The sequence below is a fragment of the Odocoileus virginianus genome, chromosome X, assembly GCF_023699985.2.
Source record: "Odocoileus virginianus isolate 20LAN1187 ecotype Illinois chromosome X, Ovbor_1.2, whole genome shotgun sequence".
Taxonomy (NCBI): domain Eukaryota; kingdom Metazoa; phylum Chordata; class Mammalia; order Artiodactyla; family Cervidae; genus Odocoileus; species Odocoileus virginianus.
In genome coordinates, this window is record NC_069708.1 from 28247833 (window position 1) to 28272597 (window position 24765).

General features: G+C 38.7%; 1 protein-coding gene and 1 non-coding gene across 9 annotated transcripts in view; one reads left to right on the plus strand and one right to left on the minus strand.

Annotated features, from left to right (window-relative positions):
* Positions 1 to 21702, plus strand: part of ITGB1BP2 (integrin subunit beta 1 binding protein 2) — a 36476-nt gene extending 14774 nt beyond the window's left edge. For 4 of the 8 annotated variants that reach the window (XM_020882930.2, XM_020882931.2, XM_070462001.1 and 1 more), the window contains one exon: positions 21424 to 21702. In XM_020882930.2, the coding sequence (XP_020738589.1) occupies positions 21424 to 21525 (102 nt within the window). In that variant the 3' untranslated portion in view covers positions 21526 to 21702. The remainder of the gene's footprint in view (positions 1 to 21423) is intronic. The other 4 variants (XM_070461999.1, XM_020882932.2, XM_070462002.1 and 1 more) reach the window with 2 other exon arrangements.
* A 107-nt stretch (positions 21703 to 21809) lies between these two features.
* On the minus strand, positions 21810 to 21912 carry LOC139033182 (U6 spliceosomal RNA). Its single transcript, XR_011485812.1, has one exon. It is a non-coding gene; the product is annotated as a U6 spliceosomal RNA (small nuclear RNA).
* Positions 21913 to 24765: the final 2853 nt, after the last annotated feature.

Sequence of the window (24765 nt, forward strand, 5' to 3'; positions counted from 1 at the left end):
ATATGAAAGGGATGGAATCAGAGTTTAATATAGTCTTTGGATCCTGGTGCCAATTTGCAGGAAATACATAGAAACCACATAATGCCTATGCAATTAGCAAAATGCAGAGTGAGAAGCTTCACAGGTCAAATTTGAGTTCTTCCACCTCTCACCTCTCAGTGAGGCCTTTCTTGACCATCTTCTCTAAGTTAGCACATACTCGCCAAGGTACTATCACATTACCCTGTTTGATTTTCCCCATATCCTTTATCATCTGCTGAAGTTTCCTTACATGATAAGCAATATAGCATAATAGTTAAGAGGACAAACTATTAATATAACATCAGGCTGCCTGGGTTGAAATCTTGACTACTTACTAGTTATGTGACCTTAAAGTACTTAAGAGCTATAGACCTCAGTTTCCCCAACTATAAAATGGGATTAATAACAGTGCCTATATCATAGGGTCATTAGGAGTATTAAATGAGATAAACTTATCTCATTTAATATCTACCTCATTGCTTATCATAGTACCTAGTACAGGATAAGCATTATAAATGCTAACAACATTGCATAATTATTTTTTTCTTGTACATTATTTCTCTCATTCACTAGCATATAAGTCTTTCTGTACTATATGCAGCATCTAAAACTGCCTAGCAAATATATATATTATGTGCTTAATATATGTTTGTTGAATGAAGGGCCTGAGTTAGGGTGATAAAGAAAGTAGAAAGGAGATATGTAAGATATTATTTAAAAAGAAGGAAAAAAAAAACCTTGGGCTTGATTTTTTTCTGATAGAGAGGGAATGGTATAAGATAGTTACTCCAAGGCTTCAAACTTAAGTAACAGGTAGGTTAGTGCTTTTAACAGAAACAGGAAAACTGGGAACTAGGATTAATATTATTTGAATATTCCAAGAGTGAATTTTATTTTAGATATGAGCTTGAAATGGTGGCAAAGCATGTGAGTAGAAATGCTAGCAGGCAGTTAATGAGAAATGCAAAATTAGAGTTCATGAGAAAAATCAGTGTTGGAAGATAGAGTTCATATCATCTGCATCAATATGACACAAACATTTAACTTACTAGTATGAGCTTCCTTCATCTTTAAAAAACAAAAAACATGCAGATGTGAATAAAATGGAAAACACAGTATTTGAATTCTTAAATTGTTCTCAGAAGAAGTCACCATAGGAAATTTGGTGTGTATCCTTACAAACATTTGCTATACATTTATAAGCATATTGGCATACAACATGTAGAGACAGTAAAAGTATGAGCGATACCTACATTTTTTTTTCCATTTATTTTTATTAGTTGGAGGCTAATTACTTTACATCATTGCAGTGGTTTTTGTCATACATTGAAATGAATTAGCCATGGATTTACATGTATTCCCCATCCCATTGATACCTACATTTTTAAGGAGAGGTTTAGTTTTTCTTTTTGGCCAATTAAAATTACTCTATAAATATTTTTCTGTAGCTTAATTGTTAAGCATATCACTTTATTGTCCTTTAAAATATTCCCACATCAATATATATAGATCTGACATTCTTTTTTGTGCTGCATAGTATGGATATGCCATAATTTATTTAACTATTCTGCTATTGGTGAACACTTAAGTTGTTGACAGTTTTTTAATATTACAAATTATGCAGCAGTTAAAATGTTATACACATATCTTTGAATATTTATACTAATATTTTTTGAGGATAGATTCCTAGAAGTGGGATTGCTGGAAAGGAGGTGTAAATATCCTTACACATTTGAAGTGTTAATATATACTGCTCAATTTCCTCTCACAAAGGCTGTTTCAGTTTACATGGCCACCCAGCAGTGTATGAGATACCAGTTTCACCAAAACCGTCTTCAGTATTTTGTTACGAATTAAAATTTTTATCAACAAGTTAGGCAAATAATGGTATCTCACTTTAATTTTGCGTTTCTTCTGGTCTCAGGAAACGGTAAGCATTTTTTACTGAATATAGTAGTCCTCCTTATCCATGGTTTCACATCCCATGATTTTAGTTACCCTCAGTCAAATGTAGTCTGAAAACATTAAATGGACAGTTCTAGAAATAAGCAACTCATAAGTTTTTAAAAAATATTTTATTGAAGTATAGTTGATTTACAATGTTGTATTTAATTTCTGCTATATAGCAAAGTAACTCAGTTATGCATGTATATATATATTCTCTTTATATTCTTTTCCATTATAATTTATCACAAGATGTTGAATATTGTTCTCTGTACTTTACAGTATGACCTTATTGTTTATCCATCCTATATATAATAGTTTGCATCTGCTAATCTCAAATTCCTAGTCCTTCCCGTCTCTATCCTCTCCCCCTTGGCAACCACAAGTCTGTTCTCAATATCTGTAAGTCAGCTTTTGTTTCATAGATTATGTTCATTTAGTATTTGTCTTTCTCTTTCTGGCTTACTTTGCTTAGTATGATAATCTCTAGGTCCATCCATATTACTGCAAGTGGCATTATTTCATTCTTTTTAACGGCTAATATTCCATTGTATATACATACATACCACATCTTCTTTATCCGTTCATCTGTCGATGGGCATTTAGGTTGTTTCCAAGTCTTGACTATTGTGAATAGTGCTGCTATGAACATAAGGGTGCATGTATCTTTTCAAATCATAGTTTTGTCTGGGTATATGCCAACAGTGGGATTGTAGGATCATATGATAGTAGGTCTATTTTTAGTTTTTTGAGAAATATCCATATTGTTTTCTCTAGTGGCTATACAATTTACATTCCCACCAACCATGTAGGAGGGTTCCCTTTTCTCCACACACTCTTCAGCATTTATTACTAGTAGACTCTTTTACTACACTGCGTGGCTTGCAGAATCTTAATTCCCCAACCAAGGGTCAGACCTGGGACCTGACAGTGAAAGTGCTGAGTCCTAACCACTGGAATTCCGCCAGGGACTTAGACTTTTTAATGATGGCCATTCTGACGGGTGTGAGGTAGTACCTCATTGTAGTTTTGATTTGCATTTCTTGAATAATTAAGTGATGATGAACATCTGTTCATGTGCCTATTGGCCATCTGTATGTTTTGTTTGGAGAAATGTCTCTTTCAATCTTCTGCCCATTTTTTGATTGGATTATTAGTTTTAAAGTGAACACAGTTCTGAATAGCAAGATGAAATCTCTGACATCCCACTCTAGGCTGTAAATCATGCCTTTGTCCAGCACATCCATGCTGTATACACTACCCTCCTATTAATCACCTAGTAACCTCCTCGAAGTTATCAGATCAACTGTCTCAGTGTCACAGTGCTTGTGTTCAAATAACCCTTATTTTATTTAGTAATGGCTTCAAAGCACAAGAGCAGATGCTGGCAATTTGGATATTCTCTTACTGTACCTAATTTATAAAGTAGAATTTATCATAGATACTAATATGTATAGGGAAAAAACAGTATATATAAGTTTTGGTACTATCTGTGGTTTCAGGCATCCCCTGGGGGTCTTAGAAAGTATCCCCTGCAATTAAGGGGGGATTACTGTTTTCGTGGACCAAATTTCAGTTAAACTCTGTTTCCAGCCCCATATGTCATGAGCATCCTCTGCTGTACCTGGTGTCTTGGATCTTTGCAAAGTTTTTCTGGTGAAATGGCCCCTTCTTATCTGTATCCTCTGTAGAAGATCAAAATTTCTTCCCAGCTACTATTAATAGTTCAGCTACAATTTCTCAGATGACATTCCTGCATCGAGAAAATCCCAAGAACTTTTTGTCCTTTCAGGTTTGTACATATTTTGTATATTGTTTTGGTTTACTTTTAGTGGTGCCTCAGAAGAGATTTGAAATGCAATACTTGTCATAAACTAAATTCTCACACATAACCACTTCTCTATTCAGTTCCATTGATATATTTGTCTATTCTTGAACTATTTCACAACTTTATATAATAATTTGATATTTGGTAGGCAAGGCTTCCCTCACTTCTATCTTTTAAAAGCTTCTTGGCTCTTTTTATATGTTCTTCCAGATGAACTTGAGAACCAACTTGTTTAGTACTCTTATCCCTGTCCTCGCAAATCCCAATGAGATTGTTGTAGAAATTTACACTTACTTGAAGTTTTTAAATAATGAGACTTCTCATTCAGGAATATTGTACATCTATCTGTTTGTCAGATATTCATACTTATAGCCTTCAGTAATATTTTGTAATTTTATTCATGTCAGTATTTTGTATGTTTCTTATTAGGTTTATTCCTATCATTTTTTTCACTGCTGTGAATGAGATCTTTCCCCCCATTGCATTTTCTAATTGGATATTGTTTTTATAGAGAAAAGTTATTGATTTAAAACTTAAACTCTATTTCTATTTAATTTTAATAGTATCTCAGTTCATTCTCTTATATTGTCTGTATATCATATATAAACAAGGACATTTTATGATTCTTCCTTTACAGCATTTTAACTTTTGTCTTCATGCTTTGGCTAGAACCTGCAGAGCAACATTCAGTAATAGTTGAGAAAATAGGTGAATATTCTTGATTTTGTTCTGACTTTAAGGTGAATGCCACTAGTATTTCACTATTATGATGATTGCAGTTGCTTTCCTCTTTTTTTTAATTTAAAAAATTTTATTTATGGCTGTGCTGGGTCTTCATTGCTGTGCAGGCTTTTCTCTAGTTGTATTGAGCAGGGTCTACTGTCTAGTTGTGGTGCACAGGCTTCTCATTGTGGTGGCTTCTCTTGTTGCAGAGCACAGGCTCTAGGGCACATGGGCTTCAGAAATTGTAGCACAGGCTCAGTAGTTGTGACGCATAGGCTTAGTTGATCTGCAGTATGTGGGATCTTCCCAGACCAGGGATTGAACCAAGGTCTCCTGCCTTAGCAGGCAGATTCTTTATCACTGAGCCACCAGGGAAGCCCTGCAGTTGTTTTCTATATTCTCTTTCTTTGGCTGCACTGGGTCTTAGTTGCACCATGTGGGATCTTCAGTCTTCATTGCAGCATGCAGGGTCTTTAGTTGTGGCATGCAAACTCTTAGTTGCAGCCTGTGAGATCTAGTTTCCTGACTAGGGATTGAACCCAGGCCCCCTGCATTGGGAGCTCGAAGTCTTAGCCATTGGACCACCAGGGAAGTCCCTGTGTCTCTATTTCTGCTTTGCAAATAAATTCACCTGTACCATTTTTCCAGATTCTGCATATAAGTGATATTATGCAATATTTGTTTTTCTCTTTCTGACTTACTTCATTCTATATGACAGTCTCATTTATTTTTTCAATATTGAGCTGTGCGAGCTGTTTATATATTTAGAGATTAATCCCTTGTCAGTTGTTTCATTTGCAAATATTTTCTCCCATTCTGAGGGTTGTCTTTTCCTCTTGTTTATAATTTCCTCTGCTGTGCAAAACCTTTTAAGTTTAATTAGGTCCCATTTGTTTATTTTTGTTTTTATTTCCATTAATCTAAGAGGTGGGTCAGAGAGAATCTTGCTTCAATTTATGTCAAAGGGTGTGCTGTCTGTATTTTCCTATAAGAGTTTTATATTGCCCAGCCTTACATTTAGATCTTTAAACCATTTTGAGCTTATTTTTATATATAATGTTAGAGAGTGTTGTGATTTCATTCTTTTACATGTAGCTGTCCAGGAGGACCCTGGTGATCCTATAGCTAAGACTCCAAGCTCCCAGTGCAGGGGTCCCAGGTTCAATCCCTGATCAGGGAATTAGATCCCACATGCCCCAAGTAAGAGTTCACACGCTGCAACTAAGAGTTTTCATGCTGCAGGTAAAAAAGAGATCCTCACATGCCACAGCTAAAGATCCTGCAAGTGGTTTAGTCACTCAGTCGTGTCTTACTCTTTGCAATCCCACAGACTGTAGCCCACCAGGCTTCTCTGTCCATGGGATTCTCCAGTCAAGAATACTGGAGTGGATTGCTGTTCCCTTTTCCAGAGAATCTTCCCCATCCAGGGATGGAACCCTGGTCCTCCTGCATTGCAGGCAGATTCTTTACCACTTGAACTGCAGGAAAGTCCTAAAGAGTCTGTATGCTGCAACTAAAAGATCCTGTGTGCTGCAATGGAAACTGAATATAGGGCATGCCACAACTAAGACCCAACACAGCCAAATAAACAAACAAACATATAGCTGTCCAGTTTTCCCAGCACTGCTTATTGAAGAGACTGTATTTTCTCCATTGTATATTCTTGCCTCCTTTGTCATAGATTAGGTGACCATAGGTGTGTGGGTTTATCTCTGGGCTTTCTATCCTTCCATTGATCTATATTTCTGTGTTCTGTGCCAGTATCATACTGTCTTGATTACTGTAGCTTTGTAGTATAGTCTGAAGTTGGGGTGGTGCCTGATTCCTCCAGCTCCATTTTTCTTCCTCAAGATTGTTTTGGTTCTCATGGCCAATTTTGTTTCATCTATATTTTGCTAGCTCCTGCTTCCCTGCCCACGTAAGATTATTCTGAAGCAAATATCAGATATCATATTATTTCATCTCATCCATAAATATTTTGGTATGTATTTCTAAGACATAAGAACTTGACATCATAAGAACATGACAACAAAACCATCACCTCTAAAAAATTCTTATATTCATCAAGTGTACAGTCATTGTTCAAATTTTCCTGATTGTGTCATTGTTCAAATTTTCCTGATTGTCTCATAAATGTTTGTGTATTTATTTTTAGTTTGTTTGAATCATGATCCAAGCACAGGTTATATGCTGCAATTGGTTGATATGTTTCTTTTTTTTAAAAAAATGTTTATTTATTTATTTATTTTGGGCCACATTGAATCTTAGTTGTGGCACGAGGGATCTTTTGTTGCACTACTCAGGCTCTTCATGGTGACTTGCAGGCTTCTCTCAAGTTGTGGGGTATGGGCTCAGTAGTTTCAATGTACAGGCTCTCTAGTTGTGGCACACTGGCTCAGTAGTTGTGGCATGGGGGCTTACTTGCCCCACAGCATGTGGGAATCTTAGTTCCCTGACCAGGGATCAAACCCATGTCCCCTGTAGTGGAAGGCAGATTCTTCACCACTGGACTACCAGGGAAGTCCCTGTTTCTTTAGTCTCTTAATCCATAGGTGCCCGTTCCTTCTCCCACCATTTTTTTTTAACTACCATGGGATTTATTAGTTGAAGAAACTGAGTGATTTGTCTCATAGCACTTTCCATAAGATACATTTTAGTAATTGTATCCCTGTGGTGATATTTTCCTATTCCTTATATTTCCTAAATACCAATGAGAGCTAGAGACATGATTAGATTTACATTTGCGTTCTATTTTTTACTCTATTGAGGGACAAGAGTATGTCATAGGTAGTATTGTATACTATAAGTAGACACAAATTCTCTTGTTCCTTTTACAATCTTTTTGATGTTCTGAAGTTTCATTAAAAATGTCCAAGTGGAGATTCCTTTCTTTGTTTTCTTTTTCCTATTTGGGATTCCTGAGTTTTAAGGTTGGCATTTAAAAAAATCTGTTCTCAGCTATTACCCTTCAAATATTGCTGTTCTACTGTTTTCCCTATTCTTGGGCTGAACTCCAATTAGACAACACCTGTAAACATAGGGCTTTTAAAACTTACGTTGTTGCCCACCAGGGATTAGATGACTTCAGAGCAAGAGTCTGCTGTAGCAGTTACCCACTAGAGTTGTAGTTATTCATTGTTTCCTCTGCTTTACTGCCAATGTACCATATATGTATATATGGACAAAGATATACATGTATCTCCACACACAGTTAAAATATATCTTGAAATTCATTCCTATCAATATATAATTCATCTCATTTTTTTCACTGAGGTATAACTTACATACAGTAAAATGTTCAAATCTGAAGTATACATTTTTGTGTATGAATACATCTATGAAACAACCCCCCAGCGCAAAACAGAACATTTCCAGCACTACAGAGGCTAGCTCCTCGTGACCTCAGTCATTATCCAGTTCCAAGATTAACCGCTTTCTGACTTCTATAGTCATAGATTAGTTTTGCCTATATTTGAATTTCATATACCTGGAATCATACAGATTATGAACTCTTTTGAATCTGACTTCTTTCAGCATTGTCTGTGAGCTTCATCTATTTTCAATGTATCAACAGTTTGTTCTTCGGAATTCCCTAATTGTCCAGTGGTTAAGATTCTAGGCTTTCACTACCAGAAGCCTGAGTTTGATTCCTGGTCAGGGAACTAAGCAAGCCATGCAATGCTGCCAATAACAACAATAATAATAATTTGTCCTTTTTCATTGCTGTGTAGAATTCTTTCTTAAAATTAACTTCCGCTGTGATGACCTAGAAGGATGGGATGGGGGGAGGGGAAGGAGGCTCAAGAGGGAGGGGATTATATATATAATTATGGCTAACTCATGTTGTTGTATGGCAGAAACCAACACAACATTATAAAGCAACTTTCCTCCAATTAAAAAAATTAACTTTCATTTTGTGGATATATCATAACATAGATAACAAATCCTCTGTTGATGGATATATAAATAGTTTTCACCTTGGTACAAACACTACTGCAGTACATATGTTTATTCATGCACTTTTGCCAATATATATGTCAATAGGATAAAATCCTAGATGTGTAGGTGCTAGGTAAAATATTCTGTACATTATTAATTTTAATAGATTTTGCCAGATTGTTTTCCAAAGAGGATGTATTAATTTATAAATCTATCAGCAGTATATATGAGTCTGATTCTCATCACCCTTGCTAACTATTAACAATTTATAAATTGAAGTATAGTTGATTTATAATATTATATTAGTTTCAGGTGTATAACATGATTCAAAATTTTTATAGATTATATGGCATTTAAAATTATTATAGGGACTTCCCTGCTGGTCCAGTGGCTAAAAACTCATGCTTCTGGGTTTGATCCCTGGTCAAGGGACTAGATCCTACATGCCACAACTGAGGGTTTGCATGCTGCAACTAAAGATCCTGCTTGCCACAACAAAGATTGGAGATTCTGTGTGCTACAACTAAGACCTAGCAGAGCCAAATAAATAAATAAGCAGAACTTGAAAAAATTAAAGTATTATAAAATATTGGCTATATTCCCTGTGTTGTATAGTATATCCTTGTAGCTTATTTATTTATTTTTGGCTGCACTGGGTCTTCATTGCTGCGTGTGGGCTTTCTCTAGTTGCAGCGAGCTGAGGCTACTCTCTAGTTCTGGTGTGCAGGCTTCTCATTGCAGTAACTTCTTTTGATGTGGAGCACAGGCTCTAGGGCATGCAGGCTTCAATAGTTGTGGCACACAGGCTTAGTTGCCCGGCTGCATGTGGTATCTTCCTAGACCAGGGATCTGACTCATGTCCCCTACACTGGCAGGTGGATTCTTAACCACTGGACCACCATGGAAGTCCATGTAGCTTATTTATTTTATACATAATTTTATATTTTAGACTTCACATATAAGTGGCAACATAAATTGTTTTCTCTGTCTTATTTCACTAAGCATAATACCTGCCAGGTCCGTCCATGTTGATGTAAATGGCAAAATTTCATTCTTTAACACATCTTCTTTATCCATTCATTTGTTAATGTACACTTACTTTGCTTCTATATCATGGCTGTTGTAAATAATGCTGCTATGAAGAGACTTAAATTGAAGAAAGTAGGGAAAACCACTAGACCATTCAGGTATGACCTAAATCAAATGCCTTACGATTATACAGTGGGAGTGAGAAATAGATTCAAGGGATTAGATCTGATAGACAGAGTGCCTGAAGAACTATGGATGGGGGTTCATGACACTGTACAGGAGGCAGGGATCAAGACCATCCCTAAGAAAAAGAAATGCAAAAAGGCAAAATGGTTGTCTGAGGAGGCCTTACAAATAGCTGTGAAAAGAAGAGAAGCAAAAAAAGAAGAAGAAGAGAAGCAAAAAGACAAAGGAGAGAAGGAAAGATATACCCATTTGAATGCAGAGTTCCAGTAAGAAAGCCTTCCTCAGTGATCAATGCAAAGAAATAGAGGAAAACAAGAGAATGGGAAAGACTAGAGATCTCTTCAAGAAAATCAGAGATACCAAGGCAACATTTCATGCAAAGATGGGCACAATAAAGGACAGAAATGGTATGAACCTAACAGAAGCAGAAGATAATAAGAAGAGGTGGCAAGAATACACAGAAGACCTATGCAAAAAAGATCTTCATGACCCAGATAACCACAATGGTATGATCACTCACCTAGAGCCAGACATCCTGGAGTGCGAAGTCAAGTGGGCCTTAGGAAACATCACTACAATCGCTTCTTGGCCTTTTGCCTAAGATCAAGTGTAGGAAACATCACTACAAACAAAGCTAGTGGAGGTGATGGAATTCCAGTGGAGCTATTTCAAATCCTAAAAGATGATGCTGTGAAAGTGCTGCACTCAATATGCCAGCAAATTTGGAAAACAGCATTGGCCACAGGACTGGAAAAGGTCAGTTTTCATTCTAATCCCAAAGAAGGACAATGCCAAAGATTGCTCAAACTACCACACAGTTGCACTCATCTCACACTGGTAAAGTAATGATCAAAATTCTCCAAGCCAGACTTCAACAGTATGTGAACTCTGAACTTCCAGATGTTCAAACTGGATTTAGAAAAGGAAGAATAACCAGAGATCAAATTGCCAACATCTGTTGGATCATTGAAAAGCAAGAGGGTTCCAGAAAAACATCTACTTCTGCTTTATTGACTATGCCAAAGCCTTTGGCTGTGTGGATCCCAATAAACTGTGGAACATTCTGAAAGAGATGGGAATACAAGACCAACTGACCTGCCTCTTGAGAAATCTGTATGCAGGTCAGGAAGCAACAGTTAGAACTGGACATGGAACAACAGACTGGTTCCAAATACGGAAAGGAGTATGTCAAGGCTGTATATTGTCACCCTTCTATGCAGAGTACATCATGAGATGTACTGGGCTGGATGAAGCATAAGCTGGAATCAAGATTGCTGGGAGAAATATCAATAACGTCTGATACGCAGGTGACACCGCCCTTATGACAGAAAGCGAAGAAGAACTAAAGAGCCTCTTGATGAAAGTGAAAGAGGAGAGTGAAAAAGTTGGCTTAAAACTCAACATTCAGAAAACTAAGATCATGGCATCTGGTCCCATCACTTCATGACAAATAGATGGGGAAACAGTGGCAAACTTTTTTTGGGGGGGCTCCAAAATCACTGCAGATGGTGACTGCAGCCATGAAATTAAAAGACCCTTGCTCCTTGGAAGAAAAGCTATTACCAACCTAGACAGCATATTAAAAAGCAGAGACATTACTTTGCCAACAAAAGTCCACTTGTCAAGGCTATGGTTTTTCCAGTAGTCATGTATGGATGTGAGAATTGGACTATAGAGAAAGCTGATCAAAAAATAAAAAAAAGAAGAAGAAAGTTGAGTGCTGAAGAATTGATACTTTTGAACTGTAGTGTTGTAGAAGACTCTTTTTTTTCCATTTATTTTTATTAGTTGGAGGCTAATTACTTTACAGTATTGTAGTGGGTTTTGTCATACATTGACATGAATCAGCCATGGATTTACAAGTATTCCCCATCCCTATCCCCCCTCCCACCTCCCTGGAGAAGATTCTTGAAAGTCCCTTGGACTGCAAAGAGATCCAGCCAGTCCACCCTAAAGGAGATCAGTCCTGAATATTCACTGGAAGGACTGATGCTGAAGCTGAAGCTCCAATACTTTGGCCACCTGATGTGAAGAGCTGGCTCACTGGAAAAGATCCTGCTGCTGGGAAAGATTGAAGGCAGGAGGAGAAGGGGATGACAGAAGATGAGATGGTTGTATGGCATCACCGACTCAATGGACATAAGTTTGAGTAAACTCCAGCAGTTGGTGATGGACAGGGAGGCCTGGTGTGCTACAGTCCATGGAATCTCAAAGAGTCAGACACACTGAGCAACTGAACTGAACTGATGAACTTTGGGGTACATCTATGTTTTAAAATTAGTGTTTTCATTTTCTTTGGAGATATGCCCAAGTGTGGAATTGCTGTATCATATGGTAATTCTGTTTTCAGTTTTTTTGTAGAATCTCCATGCTGTTTTCCACTGTGGCTGCACCAATTTACATTCCCTCTAACAGTGTACTAGGGTTCCCTTTTCTCCATATCCTCACCAACACTTGTTATTTGTTGTCTCTGATGATAGCCATTCTTACAGATGTGAGGTGATATCTCATTGTGGTTTTGATTTGCATTTCTCTGATGACTAGCAGTGTTGAGCATCTGTTGACCATCTGTGTGTCTTCTTTGGAATAATATTTATTTAGATCTTCTGCCCACTTTTAAATCAGTTTTTTTTATATTGAGCTATATGCAGTATTTATATATTTTGGATATTAACCCCTAGTCAGTCATAAAATTTGCAAATTTTTTTTTCCCATTCAGTAAGCTGCCTTTCCATTTTCATGATCATTTCTTTGTTGAGCAAAAGCTTTTACATTTAATGAGGTCCCATTTGCTTATTTTTGCTTTTGTTTCCTTTGCCTTAATTGACAGATCCAAAGAAATATTGCTGTGATTTATGTCAAAGAGAGTTCTTCTGCCTGTGCTCTGTTTTAGGAGTTTTAAAGTTTATTTTTGTATATGGTATCATCAGTTCAGTTTAGTTCAGTTGCTCAGTCGTGACCCCATGAACTCCATGAACCACAGCACGCCAGGCCTCCTTGTTCATCACCAACTCTCAGAGTCCACCTAAACCCATGTCCATCGAGTCAGTGATGCCATCCAGCCATCTTATCCTCTGTCGTCCCCTTCTCCTCCTGCTCTTAATCCTTCCCAGCATCAGGGTCTTTTCCAATGAGTCAGCTCTTCACATCAGGTGGCCAAAGTATTGGAGTTTCAGCTTCAACATCAGCCCTTCCAATGAACACCCAGGACTGATCTCCTTTAGGATGGACTGGTTGGATCTCCTTGCAGTCCAAGGGACTCTCAAGAGTCTTCTCCAACACCACAGTTCAAAAGCATCCATTCTTTGGTGCTCAGCTTTCTTTGTAGGTATTATAGAACGTTCTAATTTCATTTTTTACATGTAGCTGTCCAACTTTCCTGGTACCATTTTTTGAAGAGACTGTCTTTTTTCCATTGTGATTAATTGACCTAAGTGTGTGGTTTTATTTATTTATTCCATTCCATTGATTTATGTGTCTGTTTTTGTGCCAGTACCATACTATGATTATTCTAGCTTTGTAGTATAATCTGAAGTCAGAGAGCATCATTCTTGAGTTCTGTTCTTCTTTCTCAAAATTGTTTTGGTTACTTGGGATCTTCTGTGTTTCCATGCAAATTTTAAAATTATATGTTCTAGTTCTGTGAAAAATACTATGGGTATTTTGTTAGGGATTGCATTGAATCTATATGTCACCTTGGGTAGTATTTTAATTACTAAGTCTTCCAATCCATTAACACAGTATATCTACCTGTTTGTGTCATCTTTAATTTCTTTTACCAGTATCTTATAGTTTTCTGAGTTCCAGTCTTTTATGTCCTTAGTTAGGTTTATTCCTAAGTATGTCATTCCTTTTGATGTGATTGTAAATGAAATTGTTTCCTTAATTTCTCTTTTTGGTAGTTTATTGTTAGTGTATAGAAATGCAATAGATTTCTGTATATTAATTTTGTATCCTGCACTTTACCAAATGAAGAGCTCTACTGTTTTTTTGGTGGTGTCTTTAGAATTTTCGATGTATAGTATCAGGTAGTCTGCAAAAAAATGACACTTTTCTTTCCCTTCCAATTTGGATGCCTTTTATTTCTTCTTCTTGTCCAATTGCTGTGGATAAGACTTCCAATATTATGCTGAATAAAAGTGGCAAGAGTGGGCATCCTCGTCTTGTTCCTGATTTTAGAGGAAATGCTTTCTGCATTTAACCATTGAGTATGATGTTAGGTGTGGGCTCACCATATATGGCCTTTATTATGTTGAGGTATGTTCCCTTTATGGGCTTCACAGGTGGCACAGTGGTAAAGAATCTGCCTGCCAATGCAAGAGACGCAGGTTTGATCCCTGGGTCAGGAAGACCCACTGGAATAGGAAATGGCAAGCCACTCCAATATTCCTGTCTGAAAAATTCCATGGACAGAGGAGCCTGGTGGGCTATAGTCCGTGGGGTTGTAAAGAGCCAGACATGACTGAGTGACTGAGCACACATGCACACATGTTCCCTTTATACCCACTTTGTTTTTTACTCTTTGGTTATGCTGCGTGGCTTGTGGGATCTCAATTCCCCCACCAAATATTGAACCTGAGCCCTTGGCAGTGAAATCACAGAGTCCTACCCTCTGGACTGCCAGGGAATTCCCTTCTTTTTTATACCACTTTTGTGGAGAGTTTTTTAATCATAGATGAATGCTGAATTTTGTCAAAAGCTTTTTCTGCATCTATTGAGATGATCATAAGATTTTCATTCTTCAGTTTAATGTGGTGTATGACATTGATTAATTTGTAGATACTGAACCATTCTCACATACCTGGGATAAATCCCACTTGATCATGGTGTATGATTGTCTAATGTATTGTTGGATTTGGTTAGCTAATATTTTGTTGAGGATATTTGCATCTAAGTTCATCAATGATAATTGGCCTATAGTTTTCTTTTTTTGTGATATCCTTGTCTGGTTTTGGTATCAAGGTGATGTTGGCCTCATAGAATGAGTTCCAAAGTGTTCCTCCCACTGCAAATTTTGGGAATAGCTTGAGAAAGATAGGTGTTAACTCGACTTTAAATGTTTGTTTGGTAGAATTCCCCTGTGAAGCCATCTGGTCTTGGTCTTTTGTTTGTTGGGGGATTTTTTATTATTATCACTGATTCAGTTTCATTACTGGCAGTTAGTCTGTTCATATTTTCTGTTTCTTCTTGGTTCAGTCTTGGGAGATCGTGCATTTCTAGGAATGTGTCCATTTCTTCTAGGTTGTCCATTTTATTGACATATAGTTGTTTGTAGTAGTCTCTTATGATCCCTTTAATTTCTGTGGTACCAGTTGTACTTTCTTTTTCATTTCTGATTTTATTGATTAGGATCCTTTTGGGTTTTTTTTAATGTTTATTTATTTTTGACTGTGCTGGGTCTTCATTGCTGCACAGGCTTTTCTCTAGTTGTAGCAAGAAGGGGCTACTCTCTAGTTGAGGTGCACAGGCTTCTTATTGTGGTGGCTTCTTATTGTGGAGTACAGGCTCCACAATTATTGTGGTGGCTTCTTATTGTGGCTTACTTCTTATTGTGGTGTACAGGCTCTAGGGCTCATGGGCTTCAGTGGTTGTGGCTCACAGGCTCCAGAGCACAGGCTCAATAGTTGTGTCACATGGGCTTAATTGCTCTGTGACATGTGGGATCTTCCCATATCAGAGATTGAGCCTGAGTCTCCTGCATTGGCACGTGGATTCTTTACCACTGAGCCACCAGGGAAGCCCCCTCATTTCTTTTTTTTTCCTTGATGAGTCTGGCTAAATGTTTATTGATTTCATTTATCTTTTCAAAGAATTAACTTTTAGTTTCATTGATATTTTCCATTGTTTTTTTAGTCACTATTTCATTTATTTCTCTCTGATTTCTTTCCTTCTACTAACTTTGGCTTTTGTTTCTTTCTCTAGTTGCTTTAGGTGTAAGATTTGTTTATTTGATATTTTTCTTGTTTCTTGAGGTAAGCTTGTATCACTGTATTTATTTATTTATTTGGCTACACTAGGCCTTAGTTGCAACATGTGAGTTCTTCAGTTTCAACATACAGAATCTTTAGTTGTAGCATATGGGCCCTAGTTCCCTGACCAGGGATCAAACTGGGGCTCCCTGCATTGGGATCAAGGAGTCTTATCCACTGGACCACCAGAGAAGTCCCTTGTATCACTATAAACTTCCCTTTTAGAACTGCTTTGCTATGTCACATAGATTTTGGATCATTATGTTTTCATTTTCTTTTGTCTCCAGGTATTTTTAAAATTTTCTCCTTGATTTCTTCACTGATCCTTCGGTTTGTTTAGTTTCCATGTATTTGTGGGGGTTTTTTTTGCAGTTTATTTTCTTGTAGTTGATTTCTAGTCTCATAGTATTGTGGCTGGAAAAGATATGATACTTGATATGATACTAGTTTTCTTAAATGTACTGAAACTTAGTTTTATGGCTTAGCATTTGATCTCTTCTGGCGAGTATTCCATGTGCACTAGAAAAGAGTGTATATTCCATTGTTATTGGATGGAATGTACTATATTTATCTATTAAGTCCATTTGGACTAATGTTTTATATAAGACCAGAGTTTCCTTGCTTATTTTTCATCTAGATTATCTGTCCATTTTTGAAAATGGGGTGTTAAAATCACCTAGTATGATTGTGTTGCTGTTCAGTTTCTCCCTTTATGTCTGTTAATATTTTCTGTATGTATTTAGGTGCTCTTATGTTGGGTGCATATATACTTAGTATTGTTATATCTTCTTTTTGTGAGGAAGTTTTGCCACAGCATGCAAGATGTTAGTTTCCATGACCAAGGATCAAACCTGTGCCCCATACAGTGGAAGCACAGAGTCTTAATTGGACCGTCAGGGAAGTCACTGTTATATCTTCTTGAATTGACCCCTTAATCATTATGTAATACCCTTCTTTGTCTCTTGTTACACTCTTTGTTTTGATATATTTACACTACTATGTATAAAATAGATAAGTAGTGAGAACCCATTGTATAGCACAGAGGACTCTACTCAATACTCTGTGGTGACAGAGGGGATGTATTATACGTACCGCTGATTCACTGTGCTCTATAGCAGAAACTAACAACATTGTAAAGCAACTAAATTCCAATAAATGTTTTAATAACCTATAAAATAAAGTCTATTTTGTCTGATATAAGTATTGCTACCCCAGTTTTCTTTTGATTTCCATTCGCATGAATACCTTTTTCCATACCCTCACTTTCAGTCTGTGTGTGTCTTTGGATCTGAAGTGTGTCTCTTGTAGGTAGCATATATTTGGGTCTTGTCTTTGTATCCATTCATTCACTCCATGTCTTTTAATTGGAGCATTTAGTGCATTTCTATTTAGTGAATTCCCCATTATTGATGGATACATACCTATTGCCATTTGGTTAATTACTTAGGGGTCATTTTTGTAATTTTTTTGATCATTTCTTATTCTTTTGTTCTGTTCTCTTGTAATTTGATGACTGTCTTTAGCATTAGTTTGGATTCCTTTCTCTTTGTGTATGTGTTTCTACTATAAATTTTTAGTTTGTGGTTATCATCAGGGGTGTGTGTGTGTGTATGTGTCTGTGTGTGTATAAAATCAATGTATATACACATATATGTGATTAAACTGCTAATCTCTTAATTTCAAAGGCATTTTAACAGCCCTGCATTTTTACTTGCCTCACCCCATGATTACTGTTTTTGACATCATATTTTACATCTTTTCATCTTATGTAGCCTTTAGCGACTTATTGAATACGTAGATGATTTTAGTGCTTTTTTAATTTTTAGTGCTTTTATTTTAAAACTTTCCTACTAGCTTTGTACATGGATGATTTACTACCTTTACTGTATATTTGCCTTTATCAGTAAGCTTTTTCCTTTAGTAATTTTCGTGTTTATAGCTGTGGCCTTTTCTTTTTCACTTCCCTTTAACGTTTCTTATAAACCTGGCTTGGTGGTGCTGAACTCATTTTTTTGCCTGTCTGTAATACTTTTGATTTCTCCATCAAATCTGAATGAAAGCCTTGCTGGGTAGAGCATTCTTGATTATAGGTTTTTCCTTCACTTCACTTTATTTTTTTTCCTTTACTTCACTTCATATGAATTGTGCCCCTTCCTTCTCGCCTGAAAAGTCTCTGCTGAAGTTAGCTGATAGCTTTATGGGAATTCCTTTGTATGGTATGTATTGCTTTTCCCTTGCTGCTTTTTATATTCTCTTTATCTTTAATTTTTGCCCTTTTAATTACAGTGTGTCTTGGTATGGTCCTCCTTGAATTGATCCTGTTTGGGACTCTCTACTTCCTGGACCTGGATATCTGGATATCCAGGATAGGGAAGTTTTGAGTTATTATGTCTTCAAATAAATTGTCTGTCTGTTTCTCTCTCTTCCCCTGGGATCCCTATAATGTGAATGTTCCAGGATGTTGTTTCAGAGGTCTCTTAAACTGTCCTCTTTTCTTTTTATTCTTTTTTCTGTTTTACTTTGGTGATTTCCATTGCTCTGTATGCCAGCTTGCTGATCCATTCCTCTGTATCATTTAGTGTACTTTTAATTCCTTTTAGTGTAGTTTTCATTTCACTTATTGTATTCTTTGTCTGTTTGGTTGTTCTTTATATATTCTAAGTCTTTGTTTAAAACTTCTAACTTCTCAGTCTGTTCATCTCTTCTTATCCTGAGTTCTTTGATCATGTTTACAATCATTACTTTGACCTCTTTATTGGGTATATTGTCTATCTTCACTTCACCTAGTTCTTCTGGAGTTTTATCTTGTTCCTTCATTTGGAACATGTTCCTCTGTCACCTCATTCTGCCTAATTTGCTGTTTTTATTTCTATGTATCTGGTAGCTTGGTTATGTTTCTCAACCTTGGAGAAGTAGCCTTCTGTAGGAGACATCTTATGTGTCCCAGCAGCACACTTCCCTGTTGTCACCAGAGTTATATGCTCTAGAAGTGGTTCCTTCTGTTATGGTGGGTTGACTACTCTGGGTGGTCTCATAGGTGTGGCTCACCCCTGGTTTGGTTGGTTTTCAGACCCTGCATTGTATAGAGGCTACTAGCTGCTGGTCAGCAGGGTCAGGTCACAAGATCCTGGCTGAAGGATCCAGGTTTGGGGGGGGGGGTGGTCCTGGGCTAGTGCTTGCTCACTGGTAGGCAGAATCAGTTTCTAGGATGGATTTCCTGGATCTAGTGTCAGCCTTCTGAATGGGGCTGGTTCCTGACATGCCTGGCTGCAGGTTCTCGGGTATTCCATTGCTGGTACTAGCCCACTGGTAAATAGGGCTCGGTGGCTGGCTGAGGAGTCCAAGGCATCTCAGTGCTGGTATTGGCCTGCTGACAGGTGTGGCTAGGGCCCAGGTGGTCCCAAGGCTATTGCCAGCTCATTGGTATGCAGAGCCAGATTTTGGTATCTCTGGCTTCAGGGCCCTATGCATCCCGAAGCTGGGTTCAGCCCACTGCTGTATGGGGCTGGATCCCAGGGCTGCTGGCTAAGGAGCCCAGGGTGTCCCAGAGCTGCTCTCTACCTGCTGATGTTTTGGCTGGGTCCTGAGAAGGCAGGCTGTGGGGCTGTGGTGATCCTGGGGCCAGTGTCTATCCATTAGTTGGCGGGGTTGGAGTCCAGGAGATCTCACCAGTGGTGCCCACTTACCAATGGGTGAAGCTGGGTCCTGGCGCTAGTGCCAATCCACTTGTGGGTAGAACCAGGTCCTGGGGTCTCTGGCTGCAGGGCCGAGGGGTCCCAGAGCTGATTTCTGGCCACTGGTGGTTGAGACCAGTTCTTGACATGGCTGCAGGGTCTGGGTTGTCCTCAAGCTTGTGTCAGCCCACTGGTGATTGAGGATGGATCCTGGTGGCTGAGGGGCTCCATATGTCTCAGAGCCGATGTTGGCCTACTGGTGGGTGAGGGCATAGCCCAGTAGGTTCCAGGGCTAGTGCCAGCCTGCTGGTGGATGGGCTGGGTCCTGCCATGGCAGGTTGTGGTGCTACAGTGGCCCTTGGGCAGGTGTCTGCCCACTGGTGGCTGAGGCTGGTTCCAAGGCTAGAGCTTGCTCATGAGTGGGTGAGTCCAGGTCACAGGGTGTCCTGAGGCTGGTGCCTGCCCACTGGTGGACAGAGCTGAGTCCTGGGGGTCTCTGGCTGCAGGGCTTTGGGGGTCCTGGGTCTAGTGCCTGTGTTCTGGTGTATAGGACTGGGTCCTGGGCCCTCTGCGGACAGGGCCATGTCCAGAGGCAGCTGTGGGTTCAGAGGGTTTTAAGACCACCTGCCTGCTGGTGTGTGTGGCTGTTCCTGCCTGACTAGTTGCTTGGCCTGAAGCATCCCAATACGGGTGCCTACAGGCTGATGGGCAGGAGTGGGGCAGCATCCCAAGGCTAATAAACTAGAAGCAGGATTCCAAAATGGTGCTTGCCAGCCCCAGTGTCTACATCTCCAGGATGAGACATATGTCTATGTCCCATTGGCCTCTTGCCTCCCTGGAAGGCTCTCCAAGATCAACAGGTGCGGCTGACCTAAACTTCTTTCAAATTACTGCTTCAGCCCTGGGTCCTGGAGCGTGTGAGATTTTGTATGCCTTTTAAGACTGAAGTCTCTATTTCACATAACCCTTCGGCTCCCCTGAACGTAAGCCCCACTGGCCTTCAAAGCCAAACATTCTGGGGGTTCATCTTCCTGATGTTGGACATTTGGACTGGGGAGCCCAATGTGGGGCTCAGACCCCTCACTTCTTGGGGAGAGCCTCTGCAATTGTAATTATTCTCCCATCTATAGGTTGCCCACTCTGGGGTATGGGTCTCAACTATACTGTGACTCTGGCCCTCCTACTCATCTCATTGTGGTTCCTACTACTTTAGCTGTAGGAGATCTTTTCTGCTAGACTCTGGTCTTTCTCATCAACAGTTGCTCTCATCAAATAGTTGCGATATTGGTGGTGCCGTTGAGAGACGTGAGCTCAGAGTCTTCCTGCTCGGCAGTTTTGACCAATAAAGAAACTAGTAAGAAATATTTTTATCTTTGACAATCTGACAGGTTAGAAACCTATAACTAATAATTTTTTTTTTACTAAAAATACATGCACATGGCAAAAAACAACACAAGCAATATAAAAGGATATACAATCGAAGTTATAACCCCTGTTCCCTTGGTTCCCTTTCCAGAGATGCCCACTGTCATTTTCTTGTTTATTCCTCCAAATATCTTTTATGCAAATCACGTATATACAAGTATATACATGGGTGTATGTGTATGTGTGCACATGCATTTGAATATTTGTCTGTCTGATTTACTGATGAAAACATCTGAACATACTTATTTGCTCATGTGGGTTAGTATATTTAGGAAAAATTCCTAGAGGTATGATTGTTGTATCAATGTATTATAGTGATTGATACTATTCCCAGCCCAGTATCCATGCCATGTTGTCACCATTGTTCAGCAGTCATAAAGTTTGAAGGGAGTGGAACTGATCTCACTCCCAGCTTCAAGAGTGGGTGCACCACCGTGTAACACGATCAAAGTAAGTCCATCCCCCATGCCTTGGTTATTGGTTCAGGCAAGCCAGGCCTTCACCTATCAATGCACTCCACTGTCCTGTCAAAGGGAAAGTTCAGGAGTGGTCCAGGGATACCAAGTCAATGAAATGTTAGAAGATATTTGTTGACATATTGGGAGGAAGAAGGTTGATTTTCTTTTTTTTTCCTTTGCTCTTATGAGAGAGAATAAAAGCCAGCTTTGTCTCTTCTTTTGCACAGTATGGTGTAGCTGATGTGAAGAGTTCAAGTGCTGCAGCCCTTTTGCTACCAAGAACAGAGTCAAATTTACAATGGAGCTCACACTTGGGACGACTGAACTGACAGATGGTAGGAAATTAGGCCCTTGGTGATATTGTTGATCCACAGAAGCAAACCAATTTCCAAGCCCACTCATCCCCTGGAATTTGCGTTATTGGGACCGATAGATCCTCTTTATTGTTTAAGACTATTGGAGTTGAGTTTTCTGTTACTTACAAATAAAAAAGCATATAAACTTTATTTTTTTCCTTTTTTTAAAGGTTTTAATTAGAATATAGTTGATTTACAATGCTATGTTAGTTTCAGGTGTACAGCAAGATGATTCAGTTATACATATACATGTATTTAAAAATGTGGAACACTTCATGAATTTGTGTATCATCCTTGTGCAGGGGCTGTGCTAACCTCTATATTGTTCCAATTGTAGTAATGTGCTATAGTAATGTAGTAAAGTGTGCCAAAGTGAGCACACTTTAAAAATTTTTTGATAGGTTGCCTTACAAAAGATATACCAATTTACAATCCAGCAACAAAATATGAGTGTTTCTCTACAGCATTGTCAAAATAATATATTATCAAACTATCTGATACTGCCATTTTTTAGGAAAAGAGTGGTATCTTAACAGTCTTTTTATCATGAGTAAGGTTAAACTTTTGTTAGTTTGTTTATGTTTTGGCCACTCTGCTCAGCATGTGGGATCTTAGTTCCCTGACCAGGGATTGAACCTGTGTCCCCTGCATGGAAACATGGACTCCTAACCACTGGGCCACCAGAATTCCCTAAGCTTTCTAATATACTTAAAATTCACATATATTTCCTTTTTGTTTGCATGTGTGTGTGTATACTACTCATGTCCTTTGCCTAGTTTTCTATTTCTCTTTTCTTATTGCTTTGTAAAAGCTTTTTGTATCCTAAGTAAATCAGGTTCTTGTTATGTGTGTTGAAATGTACTTTCTGAATCTCTTCTTTGGCTTTTGATTTTCCTTTTCCATTAAAATTTTTTTTTTGGCTGCACTGGGGCTTCATTGTTGCTTGTGGGCTCTTTCTGTAGCAATGCACAGGCTTCTTATTGCAGTGGCTTCTTTTGTGATGGAGCACAGGCTCTAGGGCACTCAGGCATTAATAGTTGCAGCTCATGGGCTGTAGAATGAGGGCTCAGTAGTTGTGACACATGGGCTTAGTTGCCATGCAGCATGTGGAATTCTCCTGGACCAGAGATTGAACCCGATCCCCTGCATTGACAGGCAGATTTCCAACCACTGGACCACCAAGGATCTTTTTGCATTTTTAAAAAATTTTGTTTATTTATTTATTTTTGACTGTGTTGGGTCTTCCTTTCTGTGCAGTCCTTTCTCTAGTTACTGTGAGCAGTGGCTACTCTCTAGTTATGGAATTCTCTTGTTGTGGATCACAGGCTCTAGGGTATGCAGACTTCAGTAGCTGTGGCTTCTGGACTTGGGAGCACAGGCTCAGTAGTTGTGGTGCATGAACTCAGTTGTTTGTTCCATGGCATGTGGGATCTTCCTGGACCAGGGATCGACCCCATGTCTCCTGCGTTGACAGGTGGATTCTTTACCATTCAGCCACCAGGAAAGCCCTTCTTTTTGCATTTTTATGGCAAATATATATAACAAAATTTAGCATTTTAAGCATGCAATTCATTGGCATTAAGTATATTCACAATATTGTATAAACTTTACCACTATTTATTTCCAGAACTTTCTCATCCTAAAGAGAAACTCTGTTCCTATTAAATGATAATTCTCCATTGTCCCTTCCAGCAGACCTGGTAAACTGTTCTAATTTCTGTCTGTATGAATTTGCCTATTGTAGGTAACTTATATGAGTGTAATTGTACAATATTTGAATTTTTCTGTCTTATTTCATTTAGCATGTTTTCAAGATTCATATTTATTGTAACATATATCAGAATGTTATTCCTTTTTATGGCTGAATAATATTCCATTCCATGTATATACCAAATTTTATTTATTCATTCATCTGTTGATGGACACTTGAGTCATTTCTCAGTTCATTTCAGTGGCTCAATCATATCCGATGCTTTGCGACCCCATGGACTGCAGCATGCCAAGCTTCCCTGTGATCACCAACTCCTAGAGCTTACTCAAACTCACGTCCATTGAGTCGGTGATGCCATTGAAAGGTTGCCGCTGAACAATAAGATGCCAGGATTCTTGGCCTCCGGAGGAGACGAATTCAATCCGGGGCCAGAGACGAGGCTAGATCGCTCAGAGCTTTTGTGTAATAAAGTTTTATTAAAGTATAAAGGAGATAGAGAAAGCTTCTGACATAGGCATCAGAAGGGGGCAGAAAGAGTACCCCCTGCTGGTCTTTAGCTGTATGTTATATAGTCACTCGCAGTCTGTTAATGAAAAGAAAGGAATGTCTTAAAATTTAGAATGGCACCAGATAATTCATCCCAGGCCATAAAACAATTGACTTGAATCTTGTAGAAGGGCAGATTACCACACAAATAGTTTCATTTACATAGATTAGGGGAACAATATCTGAGTATAACATACTGGTTCGTCAAGTAGGTTGAGCCATTTGGTGGAACCAACTTGAAGGCAGAGTCTGGGGTACATTAACATAGCTTAAGACAAACATTTCCATAAGAAAAAATGTATTGGTTAACTCAGGTTTTGAGAATAGTTAGCTTCAGGTGAAACCAGGTGTCATGGCAACACAGCATTTTAAGTGAAACCTCCTTTTAAACTTGTATAGAGAAGGAAAAAAAACAAAATCTAGTTTGTTTCTTCCTGCCGCTTAAGAGAGATAAAAATGTCTGGCACTTGCAGCCTGTTTTTTCTGTTTGGAGACCCCTGGCCTTCCTGCCTGTTACCCTCTCACCATCCAACCATCTCATCCTCTGTCGTCCCCTTCTCCTCCCACCTTCAATCTTTCCCAGCGTCAGTGTCTTTTCAAATGAGTCAGTTCTTCACATTAGGTGGCCAAAGTGTTGGAGCTTCAGCTTCAACATCAGTCCTTCCAATGAATATTCAGGACTGATTTCTTTTAGGATTGACTGGTTTGATCTCCTTGCAGTCCAAGGGACTGTTCAAGAGTCTTCTCCAACACCACAGTTCAAAAGCATCAGTTCTTCAGCGTTCAGCTTTCTTTATAGCCCAACTTTCACATCCATTCATGACTACTGGAAAAGCCATACCATTGACAAAACAGACCTTTGTTAGCAAAGCAATGTCTCTGCTTTCTAAAATGCTGTCTAGGTTGGTCATAGCTTTTCTTCCAAAGAGCAAGTGTCTTTATTTCATGACTGCAGT